The sequence below is a fragment of the Mesitornis unicolor genome, unplaced genomic scaffold (genome assembly GCF_000695765.1).
Source record: "Mesitornis unicolor isolate BGI_N332 unplaced genomic scaffold, ASM69576v1 scaffold26161, whole genome shotgun sequence".
Classification (NCBI taxonomy): domain Eukaryota; kingdom Metazoa; phylum Chordata; class Aves; order Mesitornithiformes; family Mesitornithidae; genus Mesitornis; species Mesitornis unicolor.
The window spans coordinates 21,576-36,353 of NW_010163506.1; the positions used below are offsets into that span (position 1 = coordinate 21,576).

Here is a 14,778-nt window from a genome sequence, read left to right on the forward strand (position 1 = left end):
GAAACAGCCTTCTGCAGAGAGCTGATGAACATGCTTCACCCTCAGAGTCGGAGGACCTCTACCCAGACAAGCTGCAAGACCACCGTGTGAAGAAGTGGCCTGCAAAGTGGCTGCTGAGGCAGAGGTTTGAGGTCCAGCTCCCCTGCATCCACACCTCTATGTGTGAGAAAGGCCCCCAGAGCCTTTCAGGCTGAATCCCTCTCCCTGTCCAAGACCTGAGTATGCATGCGGACCCCCTGCTCTGCCCTGCTCTCCTATGGGGTGTGAACTTCAGTTCTTTACAGAGGGCAAACTTGTGGAGAGGTATTTTAGCACAACAGGCCAAGCAACCTTGAGCAGGAACAAACTATTTCTAGTTTTGAGCAATTAATTTCTAAAGAAATATTATCTCTCTAATATTGATAAGGCCTGTTATGTGGGAAAAATGGTGTAATAAACTTGATTTATAATACAGAGAACTGTTGTATCCAGCAATACAAAAGTATTTTATAAGCATTTAAATCAAATGTACTATACAAAAACCCTAGGCAGTTCTTAAGTGCATTATAAACCCATTGCAGAGATGGCAACGAGAGGGAAAAAAAAGAAAATAAGGATTTAGTTACTGGAGGGAATCTCATACCCAAGGCTCTGCAAGTGGGATATGAGGAGCTGAAATGAAAACGAAACCCCGAACTAACTTTCCACAGCTTTTTTTATTGGGCAGTTTTAAAGTAAACTAATTCTTCTTCCTTGTTTGCAAGAAAATTCCATTCCTCAGATGCCAACTGCCCAGCCACATCTTGACCAGGAATGCTGTTCCCTGGCTGATGTAAAGCTCCACTGTTCCACAAGAAAAATGAAAGGGGTTTCAACCAGGAAGGCCAAATAAATTTAAAATGGCACATTTACAGTGAGGATGGCCCTGCTAAAAAAAGCCCGTAAGAACCACCCTGAGCCCCCTGAAAACTAAATCTGAGAAAAATCCACGTGGTGCACTGTAAGGGCATTAACAAGAAAAGGACGTTTCTGTAGCAGGGTTTAAGAATTCATGCTTCAGCATCAGCTGGTTGAGACGACACGGAAAGCTGTGTCCAACTGCCTATGTTTGTTTAAGACCATGTGACCTGGCACAAGTTTTAATTAATCTTCATGAGGTGGGTAAATTCATAACCACTCAATGAAGTGGCAGCTGGCAAACAGAGTTATCTCAATGTGCACACACACACGCACACACTATTTTGAACATAAATTTTACACATCGAAAAAAGAAAAAAGAAATTAAAAAAATGGAACTCCTTACTGTGGTACTAACCATCCTAGCGGATGGGGGATTTGTCCTACAGTGCCTGGTGATAATGGATAATAAGGAGATATATCTGGAGGGTGTGGAGGCCTTGGAATTCCTATGGAAGAGGAACATAAAGCAGCATTAGCATTGAGACATGGAAAGAAATAAATACAATGAAAAAGCACATACGTTTCTAAATTGCTATCTATTAATTTTTTATTACAATACTCATGACTTCGTTTTGGGTTTCCGAAGACTTATTTTATAAAGTGAGCCTCCTGACATCTTGTTAAATGAGATTCAACCAGAAAACCTGATGCCATTCTCTCCTCAGTCACCCCTTAAATAACAGATAATTATTCTGTTGTTTAGATTGAGAATTTAGGAGTCTCAGCTATAGTTCTGGTGTGCTAGGTGCTGCCTTAAATGCTCAACAGAAAGACAGGCCCTGTATCAACCTCATAGTTATTTTAGTCTCAAAGTCAGCAAAAGACCACAGGTCCTACCCATACATTGACTGGGTACTCAAGAGCACGGTGTTATTCCAAAGTAACCTCCAAAATGAGTTACAAAGTCATTATAATTGAAAATTATGTTCACTTTTGAGCAAACGTAGGAAACCTCTCCCGAAACCTAGGAGTGGAGGTGAGAGCTGCTGGAAATGCTGGGTATAATGGTGGGCAGATCTTAAAGGTGTTCAGAGGAGGACAGAGAGCCCATATGACCCCTCTGAAACTGGTGCAGTTCCTACTCGGAAAGCAGAAACCAGCTCCAGATACAAGCCTTAAATCTTAACTCTCCTTACCTTAAAAAGCAAGGAGGAATTACTCACAGGAGTAAGAGTTACAAGACTGGCTCCTTCAATTAACAACCCAGAGCACAATTATACAGAGAGCATTGAAAGGAAGGGTACTGTATTCATGGCTAAAAACTATTTTTTTAAGTCACTCGGGAAGCTTTTAATCTCTAAATTAAATCTCCTTGTGTGACATTTTCATGCAGACATTGCTTTTTCTCCATTACAAAACCCAAACAGATTAACTGGGCTTTAACCATCCGGCGAGCTATTTGCACACTTGAAAGAACGTTCACAGAAGAAAAGTAAACAGTCTGCAGACGTTAATCATATATTTTACGATAACCATTTAAAAGCTATTCCCTGTACTACCATTATTTAAATGAGAGGTTGACTATGCCATTCACTTGCAATACCCAGGGATGGTGAGATGGATTCCTTTTAAGCCACGTGAAGTTAGCATTAAGCACAATTAAAAAGGGGCCCCCAGTTGAAGCGCAGGGAGCGAAAACCAGCTAATGCACGGTGTCATTCAAGGGCTGGGGTTTAGATAAATTATCTGCACACGTTAGGGCCGACACAGAGCGATTCCTTTGACATGAATTCAGTTTATGATGTACTTTGCAATTAGCTAGCTGGGATTTGGATTAACAAAAACAAAACCACTGTCACTAGGATCTCAATGCAGCCCGAAGAAAGAAGATTGACACTGTTTGACTTCTCTGGGCCCTCAGGTTAAACAGGGACTCTTAAAAAGTTAGAATAACATGTAAATTCTACTCTGTAACACCAATAAATCTAGCCAGGGTTTTATGTGGTGCTCTATATTCAAGAAGACTGCCCTTCAGGCTGAACTGAGAGTTGGGTAGACTTACATTGGGGAAAAGAGTTGCAAGTATAGAGCTGGAGCTAAGTAGTTAGAGTGGATGAAAATTCAACATTATAGGAGAAAAATGGCTGAACTCCTGACACAGAAACAATGGGATTTAGGGAATTAAAAGAGATTCATTTTGAAACTGGTCATGACCCACCACCTTTAAAATTCCAGCTGCAATTTTGTAAGTGCAGATCACAGAACGTACATGTTTAACTCTCTAGGTCGCGTATGCAAACCAAGCACCTGGTAGATGGAACGACTAGGTGGGGTATCATGCTTGCAAAGAAACACACCTGCGAACGACCCCACACATGCAACTCTGGTGTCACCGTGCAGCAGCTTTATGAAAATTCACCCAGCAGGTTTCCTTCTGAAGCCTAATTGGCTTAAAAAGGAACTTTTGTTCCGGTTCTTGCATGCACTTGACATTTTACATCTCCCCTTTGGTGCTCCAGCATGGGAAATCTTTCCTCCTGCACTCCTTAATATACAAAATGGAAAGATCCACCCACCCACTCTCAAAAACCCCAAAACTACTTCCCACCTACCTGTTTTGGGATCTACGTCGGCTGGTAAGTGTGGAGGAGGGTTTCCCGGTGTGAAGTGCTCATTGCTGTACGTGATAAGCGGCGTAAGAGGGTGTACATGGTGTGGGTGCTGCACAACTGGCACTTTGTTAGACTGTCAAGAGAAAAAGGTTGGTGGCGTTAGGAGCGCCAGGTACTCCCCACCGCAGCACGAGGCACGACACAGAAATCTGAGGAGCCAGCATTTCAACACGGTCCTCAGACTTTTCCAGATCCTTCTCGGTGTCACCCTTGCAGTTTTCCCACCCTCTTGCTTAAAACCTCCTCACACACTTTCCCTGCTCTTGAGTTTCTTTAATCTTTTTGACCTGTCGTGCTCCTGTACAGAGCAACAGCAATTCTCTAAATTTTCCCTTTCTATTTTGTAATCTAGTGCTTCACCTGGCAGATGCAAGAAGACTCCTCAGCGAGGGGCTGACAGAGTCCCCCATTTAATTAGCAAGAGACCCAAATGCTCGCTGACCTGTAGATCTTCTCCTTTCCCCTTCCTGTCCTCACTTTCAGTTCTGCATTTTACCGCTCATTGCAAATACTCCAGATAAAAAGCCTTTGTAGTGCTAGAGTATTCCCTTCATCAGCAAGCATTAAGCTGACAAGCGATCACCTGCATATTTTATATATATGTATTTTAGAAGAGACGATTAATTATCAATTCATCAGAGAGCACTAATAAATGGAAACTGGATACTGACGAATTAGGCTGCTAAAATATTCAGCTATATAAATAAAGGCAAAAACACAGATAAAGCCACTGAAATTAACACTCTTGTGGGGGAATAGCCACGCAGATATCATGAGGTTTTCCCTGTGACATTCCTAGCTCTCGGGGGAAAAAAATCATCTTTTTCTTAACAACAATTAAAAAAAAAAGGAGTGAATGAATGAAAGGAAAAGGCAGGCTGAACTGTAACTTACCCTTACAAGATCACAAAGAAAAAATTAAGCTGAAACAAGCGAACTGCTGGACCATTTACTGCGAGTAATCCAATTGCAAAAAACCCTATTCCCCATAGAGGATTTTCACTAAAATCCTACAACAGGGACATTTAACCAGATTAGGTACCAGCAAAGATAAAGAGGCTGGTATTAGATGATGAATGGATTAGAGTCAGGTTTCATTTTAGAATGTGTCTTCATTTCCTTTTATTACTTTAAGTAAGGAACAACTCGCATTAACATCAAGTCAAAGGAATCACATTAAAACAAAGTAGTGATACCACAGCGGCCTCCGATAGCGCCGCTGCCGTTCAGAGTCTGCCAGTGCCTTCCTGCTCTCCCCCCCCACCCAAGAACAGCTCTGACCCTGCTGCTTGCTCCCCAGCACCCCCAAACACGCGCCCTCACCGAGCCACCTCAGACAAGTTCTTATCTGATCTCGGTTCAAATGCTCTGAGCTTCCCTTAAAAGCATTTAAAAAATAATTCAGTTATTGTTTAGGAATGCATTTCTAGACTGGAGGCAAAGAAAGAGGGAAGACAGACTGAGAGCTAGGAGGAAAAGAAACATCAGCTTTCTCCAAATAAACAAGAAGTCCCTCTACCATGCCTTGGTCAAGCTAAGCTTTGCCTTTGGCTTCTCCAGCCACCCTCACCCCCAGCCCCAGCCCCTGCCATACACAGCTGTTTAATTCATCCTTTTGAAAACATGCAAAAATAAGAGAAGCAATGCTTATACTTGTGCTTTCCACAACCTTTGCCATGTTGACTTCTTTTTGTAGCCGTCACACGGAATGATTCTCCTCCAATAACACACCCGTGGCACAGGAGGGTCCCACAGCAAGGGGCCACCACACAGGACAGAGCACGGTGGTGACAGCCAACACTATGAATTACTGCATGTTGTGCTGGCTGGGTTGTAGGTCAGGTCCACTACCAGTTGTACAACCAAGGCCAACTTTTGGCCACACAGACCCATAATGGTTTTGCATCAGAGGAGCTATGGGGATTTGGCCCCTTAATTCAGAAAGCCGAAAGAGATGCTCTAACCCAAAATCTGTTCTCTTCCAAGTGAACCAACCTAAGCAGTCCGACAGTAACGGAAAGGTTTGGCAGGGGCTTCAGGTAACAAATCACATTACACACCACGCAAACTAGCAGGCATCTACTCAGCAACACAGGACAAGACATGCCAAAGGACCACTTGATCTGGTTCACAAAAAACAGTCATTCCCAATAAGAGGGATTTTTGCTGGTCAAGAACTGAGTGACCTCTTGCTGTTAGGTGACCCACAGCGTGGCTGGTAGCTGCTGTAGCTCTGTGCTCTTCCAGCTCTATCACTGCAAAACCCCTCACCCTGAGCCTGACAGACACTGAGGGCCATCTTCCACGGAAAGCTTATTTTCATAGAAACTGAAACTGGTTAGTTAAAAAAAGTAACTAAGTGACAGAATAACATTAGAGGGTCAGGCTTAAACCGACAAACAAGAAACAAGATGTGAGAGGAAAGCTGGACTTACACGCTTGTACCACCAAAGCCAGATACACCATAGGGGGTTACATGTAAATGGTGGGAAACTACCACCCACTGCTTTGATATACCAAGACCTCCCACACTATCTCCACAAAACGGCACGAGTGCTAAATTATTATGTGATTTACCTAAAACATTTCAGAGAAAAATAAAAAGCAAAAGCAGAAAAAAAAGAATTAAAAATCAACAACCAAGACTTTGAACCTTGGTCTGCAAACTTTTCCCCAGGTAAGTAATTTTTATTTGGGTGATGGCCCTGCAGTCAGACACACAATTCATACAAAGGTACTGGAAGTAAGGGTAGGACACTTTTTTGCTACTCTGATGATGCTGGAGCAGAGGTGTGGGGAGAATGTTGTGGAGGGGGGAAGGGGAGACTGTCATCTACATGCTCAAAAATATGCTTTCTGGGACAGAGGAACGTGACCCCCTGCAAATCACTCTGTGTCTGCATCACTACCCCAGGCCAGGTTTGTATTCTGTTTATCACACACGAGGAAACGCGACTGTAGCTGCTCAGAATAGCACGCCCCATTCGCAAGCCAAGCTAATCACGCATAACATGCTCTTTAAAAGCAGCATTCCTGAAGTTAACTAAGCTTCCTTGGAAAAGAGAAAAAGAAAGACTAGCTGGGAAAGAGCAGGATTAATCCCGCACATGCGTCTTCCTTTGAAGTCAATGGGAGCTCTGCCTGAGTAACAAGTGTGGTCCTAACCCCATCCACCGGCAATGAAAGGTAAACCACAGAAGCCATCAATAGGAGACACCTATTAGATGACCTTAGCCACCCCCCTGCAAAAGGCCCTTCTCCAATATACATCTGCCAGTACTTTATCAAGGGTAGTTTTAAGCTAAAAGCCATTGTGAGATGCAGGAATTTCTCTGGCAACTTGAAGAACTCCATTTATGGCTGTGTCAGCCACGGAAAGGAAAGGGGAGCCGCGCTGGCACGCACAGATTAGCGTCAGGGCATGTGGTAATAGGACGGGAACAAGTGGAGATTTCTAGCGAGAAATCCCAGCATCTACAAAGTACCAAGTCATCTGCAGATAAATCACTGCCCTCCACTGAAAGCTGGGGTCTCATATGCTGGGTTAGAGGGCACGGTAAAGAATTGCAAAAAAACAAAAGAAGTTTGCTTTTCTTGATAACCCCCGCCTGAAGCAAACCAGAGGAAATTGTCCCCATAGGGACTCAACTACTAAATCTCTCTATATGAATTTGAAATGCTTCTGGGAGTACTTAAACGCAGATGACTTTAAACAATAATGGAGCTCTGGAATGAAAAATACCGAAACACAACAAATTTTGGACTGATACATGTTTGAGAGGGATACTGAGAACTATTTAGCCTGAGTTCTGATAGGGAACAAAAAAAATAGCTGAACTGATTTAAACTGCAGGGGACTGTGTGTATAAATTGCTGTGTATTAGTCTTTGTTGCGTGGTAAGGACATTTCATTAACAGGATGAAAGATGCTTCTATGTGTATACAGCCCAATTTAATACACCCCACTGATGAATACTCCCCATTTATTGAAGAAGTTAATACATGCTGTATAAATCAATAGTTCCTAAGTCTCTGAAAGCAACATAAGACTTGCACGAGATGAAACATTGTATTGTTGAGCACACAAAGAGAATCCAACCTTCAAATAGGAAGAGTTTGTTACTGCAATTTCTGTTTGCAAATTCATCGTTTGTTTGGCTTTGGTAATAAAAACATGGTATCAACTCAAAGTCAGAGAAAAACATGCCAGAGGGGCCAGAGGATTTGTCCTCACCAGGCTAACGTAGCGTTAGTAAAAGCAGGTCTGCAAAAAAGAGCCACCCAGGCTGCAAACAAGCCGTGATGCCACTGCAGCATCACAGCGGCCAGAGCCTTCGGCCTGAGACTCTGCTTTGCTGCATTCCCAGCCCAGCAGCCAAGGGCAGGGCATGGGGGATGCTCCTGCCCCAGCCCAGCCCAAAACTCTGGCTGCTGCCAGCAGCAGCCAGGGAGGGACCCCCTTCCCCGACCCAGGGCAACCTTTAAAGTGCACTTAAAAGCCAGAAGTCCTGCTCGCCAGGCAGCGACGGGCACCCCACGACCACCCACAGTCGCGAATGTGGCAAGGAAAGGACTGCTCAGGCACTTGCACTCCGGACCCCCAGAGCCCCCTCCCCTTCCTCCACTACAAGGGAAGAGGAATAAGAGCTCACCATTCACCTTAAAACCTATTAATCAACAGACACTGAAAACAAATGGAGCTAGAGCTCCGCCTGTCTTTTTTGCCAGTCCTCCTCTTCCCTGTTTTCCCCATTGCTCTCCCTTTCTGCTGAAGAAAGATGGGCTCTGAAAGTGCCTTTATGGGCCTAATACAATAAAACAAAAGCAGCACAGAAGAGGGTTTGTCACCCTTTTCCCCTCCTCCAGGGTGGATGCAGAAGGTCGACAGTAGTCTTGAATTAGCAGGCCTTCCTGGAGTTGCTCCCTGGGATAAGCAAAGGGTATCATTCAATACCAGTTAAGATTTAAAAAATAGGTTTATAACTTGTCTCCCTGTATTTTCCAGATGGTGCTATTGCAGTTATGCTGACTGTGGCCAGTGAAATGCTAACAGATGCTCTTGAGCTGCTCTGCAGCTCCAAAGATCCTTGTAAGAGAAGAGTTTCTTTTTTTTCTAAAGGTTGATCTCCCCTTGGTTCTGCCTAGGAATAACACATCCCCCCTCGAATCAGGGAACTAAGCTGCAAGAAAAGGCAACTCTCAAAATACTGCTGCACGTATTGGAATGTTCCTCCCTTTCCCACCAGGGTCACCAACATCCACAGCACAGCACCCATCAGTAAGCACCACTCCGGCCTCAGGATCACCCACAACAGCAGCAGGTTCGGGTGGCACCCCAAACTTCAACAAGGAAACTGCAAAGCGTTCAGGTCAACTGAAAAGCTGAAGCCAACCAAACCCACCAGCTGTGTGCAACTGGGTCCTCAGCTCCTTCCCGAGCAAAAAAATTCAATGCCAGTGATGCAGCATTTCCTGAAAACATCAACGATTTAATTTTCCCCAGCTCTGTTTAGCTAGAGGAGTCACAGTTTATTTTTTTAAGGATGCCTTCACATCTGACTAAGCATTTTCTCCTGTAAAACTACTTCCCCTTGCTCCATTATGGCTGATACAGTGGCCTGAGCCCTTTCCCAGTTGAACGTAGCTGATTTCTGCCTAAGGTCCTGCCCTAAGCTAACAGCCCATTGTGGCGGCAGACAAGGCCTCCATTGATAATCACAACTCACCCTGCTCAAAAAAGGCTCATTTTCTTCTTTCACACAAATGATGACAGGAGCACTGACAACCATGTGCTGGGACAATAACCCCCCCAGACAGAGCTTGACAAAAAAAACCCACCCCCCCCCCCCCCCCCCCCATGGCCCTTGCCTTAATAAATAAATAAAACAAAAAAGGAGGGGGGGTACACAGACTTTTGCATCCTGCTTCTTCCCCCTCCCTCCCTGACCACTTCCCAGGCCAGTGAGTGCCTACCTGCTTCTGCTTTGGCTGCCCAAAAAAATCCCCCATGCTCTATTAGCAATCTCAGAACCAAAACAACAAAATCAGCTTCCTGGCTTTAAGTGCCCAGCGATTCATTAAAGAAAAGCATAGTTCTCTTCTTCTCCCCCACTTTAACTATGACGAAGTGCCCCCTGCATATCAGAGCACTAAACCACCCTGCCTGACATTTTCGGCATCCTTCCTGTCAGGGAGCGAAGGTACTGAGGGGAGGGGGTGGGGAAGAGAGGGTTTAAGATGTTCAGGAAATTTCCACTTAATTTCGCCAAAAGGCAATTATGTGAAATGATCTGGCGACAATTAGCATACGCCAAATCCTCTAGCGTAAAAGGGAAAGAACTAGGGTTTAGCTATCTAATTACTGCCTGGTAGCTCTTATGCGGGAGAATTAAAAACACCAGCAGTGAAACGTTGCTATTAAGTGTGCTTACACTTTGCTTTCAAACTGCTGTGGACTGTAATCTTACTGCTACAGTATCCGAGGTGGTTTTTGTTTTGGTTTGGTTTGTTTAAGTTAAAAAAAATAAACTTGGAGTTTTAAATACAAGTGAAGTGCTGCACCCTTGGACCATGTGAGGTCGTTCTAATGTCAGACCCAGCCATGCACCTGCTTAGACACAGTCGTGTATTTTGAGACCCTTTAGCATCACTTGGAATTACACTGATGCCAGTTAGGTTTTACCTCACTCATTCTCTTAATGCTCTATTGCTAAAGTGGTCTGCTGCATGTGCTCTGCCTCACCGTGGCACACAGATTTGGACACAGGAGTTACCCCAGCCCATAGCCCAGGAACCGTGGCCTGCACGTATCTGGCCAAGCCTTACGCTGTATCTCAAAATTAGGACGATTTGATCAACAGGTGGATTTCCTCATTTGAGGACAGGATAGTGCTCAGATTCTCTATGTTTCAGGCACCCAGGTGCCCAGATCTATTTCTTCCCTTACAAAAGGAGAGGCACAGTTTCCTCCCCAGCCTGACAAACGCTCGGTGCTTTCTTTGCGTACTTCAGTTAATTACAAGGCAGATACTATCTCTTTAGAGCAGGCAAGCCTTCCTTCATGTCTAACAAGGCAACAAGCAGAACGACTTGGCATATATTAGACTAAAACCGAAAACCACTGTTTTCTTAAGTAGCACCAGTACAGGGTGTGCTGGATACCTAAGCACCAAGCAAGGAGACTGTGAAACCTGAGCAGGTCTTCAGGAAACGGTCCTGAACATGAAGGGGGTGGAGAGGGCAGAGATACAGAGCAAGAATGCAAGCACAGCAGTTTAGAAAAGATGGGAAGAAGGGAGAAGTGAATATAAGCAAAGTTAATATAATTGCCCTGATAGACCTTATTTGTTACGTGCTTTGAATGAATATCTGGTGATGCACTTTTACCTCCTGTCTAGCATTCTCTAAAATGCCACATTATAAACAGCTTTAATTATTGCATATAAATCGTGTATTTCAGCACTACATAGACATATAATGTGGGAGAAACAGCTCCACTGACTTTGTTAGGGTATCTGTAACTTCTATCTACAGTAAAAACTTCAATGTGAGGCTGTTAAAGAAGTGCAAGGAATGAAAAAAAAATAGCATGCATGCCTATACCCACTTGTATTTGGCAATTTCAGTAATAACAGCACTATTAAAAAACTAACATGCATATACATGCCTTAAGACACGATGCCAAGTTTCCAGTACATATTTTTAAAATGCAGTATTCACAAATTATAGCAGACTGTGCTCAATACCAATACACAATACATGTTGCAAATGCATATTAAATGGCTTAACAAATAACAAAGCTCTAAGAAAGGGTTTCATTTTTTAATGTGCTACAAACATTACACACTGCCACAGAAACAATTGAGCAATGAAATTAAGTAAATCCAGATCAGTTATTTCTCGAATAAATTCAACAAAGTTTCCCTAAAAATGTGATGTTAAACGCACATCAGAACAGAAACTCCTTGCAAATATTTCAGTAGAAAAGAAACGGGCACATTTACACAGCGCTGTCAGGCCTTTCGCCCCAAGTCCCAATAAAAAGCATTCCTCTAAAGGTAAAACGCTTGTGAGATTTCACCACCAGCCACGTAAAACCTGCGTATGCAACAACATGCAGTGAAAGAAGCAGCATCTAAATAGCTGTCCTTCTCAATCAATTCATTTCAGATGAATTCTACAGAATTTTATCCCTTGCTAATACAAGAAAAGGCAAATAAATTAACTAAGCTTCTCAGGCAAAGGTAGCACAGCGTACTGAAGTGACAGAAATCCTGCTCCTGGCTCTCTAAGCAAGCTTGGCAGAGCTAGAAAACAGCAAAAAACTCAAGATTCCCACAAAATCTTCACTGAAAATGCGATGCTTTCTAAAATCCCTAAATACATTTCTGTTTTCTGTGCATAACTACAAGCAATGTACAGAATTGGCTCAGGGGTAGGTTTACCTTCTGTAATATATATTAATAGGAGAAAAAAGTCTCATGGACTTCTGATAACAAACACAGAACCACTTGTGTCAAAACACGTTATTTCATATTTATCAATATTCAGTATTATTTTCCATAGTCCTTTATCACTGGGTGACATCATGTTTATGTAGTGTCCCTAAAATTTTCGTCTTTCACATTACAGCTGAGCTTTCTGAAGAATTCAGAAAATTTAGCTGAGTGTCAACCAAACACAGACTCAAAAGCACTCAATTAAAAACTACTACACAGTATTTTAATAATAAAAAAATCTCGTTTTGTGTATGACAAGAGCTAAATCATTTCACCTCCAAACCCCCTTAACTGTAACATATGTGCTCTGCTACAAACCAACTTTTTCTCCTTAAAAAAAACCACCAAAACCCAAACATTTTTACCTTCATGGTTTCAGAGTTAAGGAAATATCGTACTGAACTGAAGCAAGCTTTGAAGTGGCCCCCTCTGCCCCAAAGGAGAAAAAGGAAAGAAAGGCAAAGCTAGTGATGTCATGGTCACTGTGTAAATGTGTGACTGCGGATGCAACGCACAGCTCCTACACGCGCGCACACTTCTCCCTCGCTGCTAACCATTGTTCAGCATTCAGAAACCAGCTCTGAAACCTGCTGTACACCAGCCTCTGAAACAAACCCCCCTCAAGCACACCCCGATCCCACCCTGGCTGCACGAGGAAAAAATTCTCCCCCCCCCCCTCCACCCTCCGTAAACCAAACCCCAAAATCAGGCGGAGGGAAGGGCAAAGAGGAGGAGTGCAACAACTCTGCCCCGCTGCACCATTGTGTCGCGACAAATCGGCGTTCTGCCGCTCGCTCCTCGCCACTGCTGGAAAATCAAAGTGTCATCGAAAAGTCGCGCTTCCCCCGCCTAAAAAAGACGATTACCATAAAAGAAATAAATAAAAACAACGTCGCTAACAAAGGTCACAGCTGGAGATGCTTGCTTGATTTCTCCCCCCCACCCCGCCTTTTTTTTTTGATTCTGCACAGGAGGAAAGAAAAGGAGAGGGAGAGAGGGGGAGAGGGAGAGGAGTCACATCAGAAGTTCAATGGTCAAGACGGAAAGCGCGCACGCAGAAAGTGCTACTCACCCAGCAATTCAAATTGAGATGCCAGCAGCCGAACTGCTGGAAGAGAGAGAACCCAGAGGCAAGCGCTCCTCCTTTACCACTCAAATCTTCCATTCCCACTAAAATTGCATCCCTCGGGTACATAACAGCTTTGTCTTTCCTTCTCTTAACCTCAAAAAGTTTTTTCTTTACTGTCTAGATGCCAATTGTGCTGGCTTTGTATTATTTTCCTTGCAGCTTTTCTCTCTCTCTTTTTCTTTCCCTGCTCCCTCCCTTCACTTAAAGTACTGGAAAAGCTGTCTTAAAAGATCAAGATGTCTCCAGTTTTTTGGCCTGGTGTTTTCTGAATGCTCAAAATCCTCTGTCATGTTGGCTGTGAGAAGTGTCTTATTTCTAAATTGTCGGCTGTGGTTATCAAAATTTAGAGAAGCCTCCTCTCTTTTCCAATATAGCACTTTACCATCATCCTTCCAGGGAGTGGGGAAAAGACTTTCCCCCCCCCCACGCAGGTATGTCTGCTCAGAGCAGCTAAAAAGCAGTTACCTTGGAAATCAATGACAATGCTACTACAACCCAGGTTGCACAGGTACTACTAAGTGCAGCGAGGAAACGCCGGCCAGCCGTGAGGGAGCATGATCAGCTAAGTGCAGCAAGCAGTCACTTTATCTGCAAGATTGTCAAATCCCTCAGAACAAATTTCTTAGGGGGGAGAGCTGTAAGGAAAGTATATTTTCTTGTCATTGTAACACTGAGGTGACATTTGGCAGACCTTTACCATTAGCTCTGGTCTCTCTCCCCCCACCCCCCTTTAGCATTTAATATTTCTGTAAACCACTGACCCCACAGTAAAAGCGATGCATGAGGAGCTTCGAGATCACTAACGTTACGGTGCCCTGGCTATTGTACTTCCTCAAGCTGCTCCTGTGTGAGAATAAACAGGGGTACCCAGAGAGCATCGCTGAGCAGAGCAAGGGTGAAGCCTTCTCCTCTGTGTCTCTCTCTCGCCTTCAAGAGTCGAGAGACGTCCGCTTCCTAAATCTGAGCCAGGTACCGAGGGCAAAGCACAGCATCCAAGTTCGCCAAGAGTCAGCTTCTCATCTCTTATTTATCCCTTTCCCTAAAGTTGCCAAGTAGTTACTCTGCAACAGGGGCAAAAGCCACAGAGGGTGGCTGAAAAGAGAATAATTAGGAAACCATGGGCATCTCCTTCCCCTCCTCACTTTCTGAGTGAGTTTGTTACTGCTGAGGGATGCTGCGGGCGGGGAGAGCGATCGCCATGTGGGACGGCTGCTCCTGCGGACGAGGCACGGAAGGAGACCAGTTGCTAACACTTGTCTTCCCCACGCACATCTGGGCGGCTCACGCGAGTTCACCGCTCCTGACCCCCAGAAGAACAAAACAACAGGGCGAAATAAATACAGGGGAAAAATTAAAACGGTTTCAAACAGGGAGCGGTTCCAGGTTTGCTTTTTAAGTGGCAGTTTAATCTACGGGTTAAACAGAAAGAAAACGAAAACAAAACAAAACAAAAAGCCAAAACAAAACAAAATGCAAACTGGAACTCGGGTTTCAGGGCGAAAAAAAATTAGGGGCAGGTGAAGGAAACCGGGGAAATGTGCGTGTTTCGTGCCCGCCCGAGCTCCGTCCCCCCTCTCCCCGCACCGCTCTGGCCTTCGCG

The 14,778-nt window shown here is 44.2% G+C and overlaps 1 protein-coding gene across 1 annotated transcript in view; it reads right to left on the reverse strand.

Moving 5' to 3' along the window:
• TCF7L2 (transcription factor 7-like 2 (T-cell specific, HMG-box)) overlaps positions 1-12,963 on the reverse strand; it is a gene marked incomplete at its 3' end in the record, with an annotated part of 34,532 nt that extends 21,569 nt beyond the window's left edge. The window contains exons 1-4 of the mRNA XM_010193991.1: positions 12,959-12,963; positions 9,335-9,343; positions 3,492-3,624; positions 1,283-1,385 (exon numbers count right to left, since the gene is read on the reverse strand). Of these exons, the coding sequence (XP_010192293.1) occupies positions 1,283-1,385; positions 3,492-3,624; positions 9,335-9,340 (242 nt within the window). The remainder of the gene's footprint in view (positions 1-1,282; positions 1,386-3,491; positions 3,625-9,334; positions 9,344-12,958) is intronic.
• Between the last annotated feature and the right edge of the window lie 1,815 nt (positions 12,964-14,778).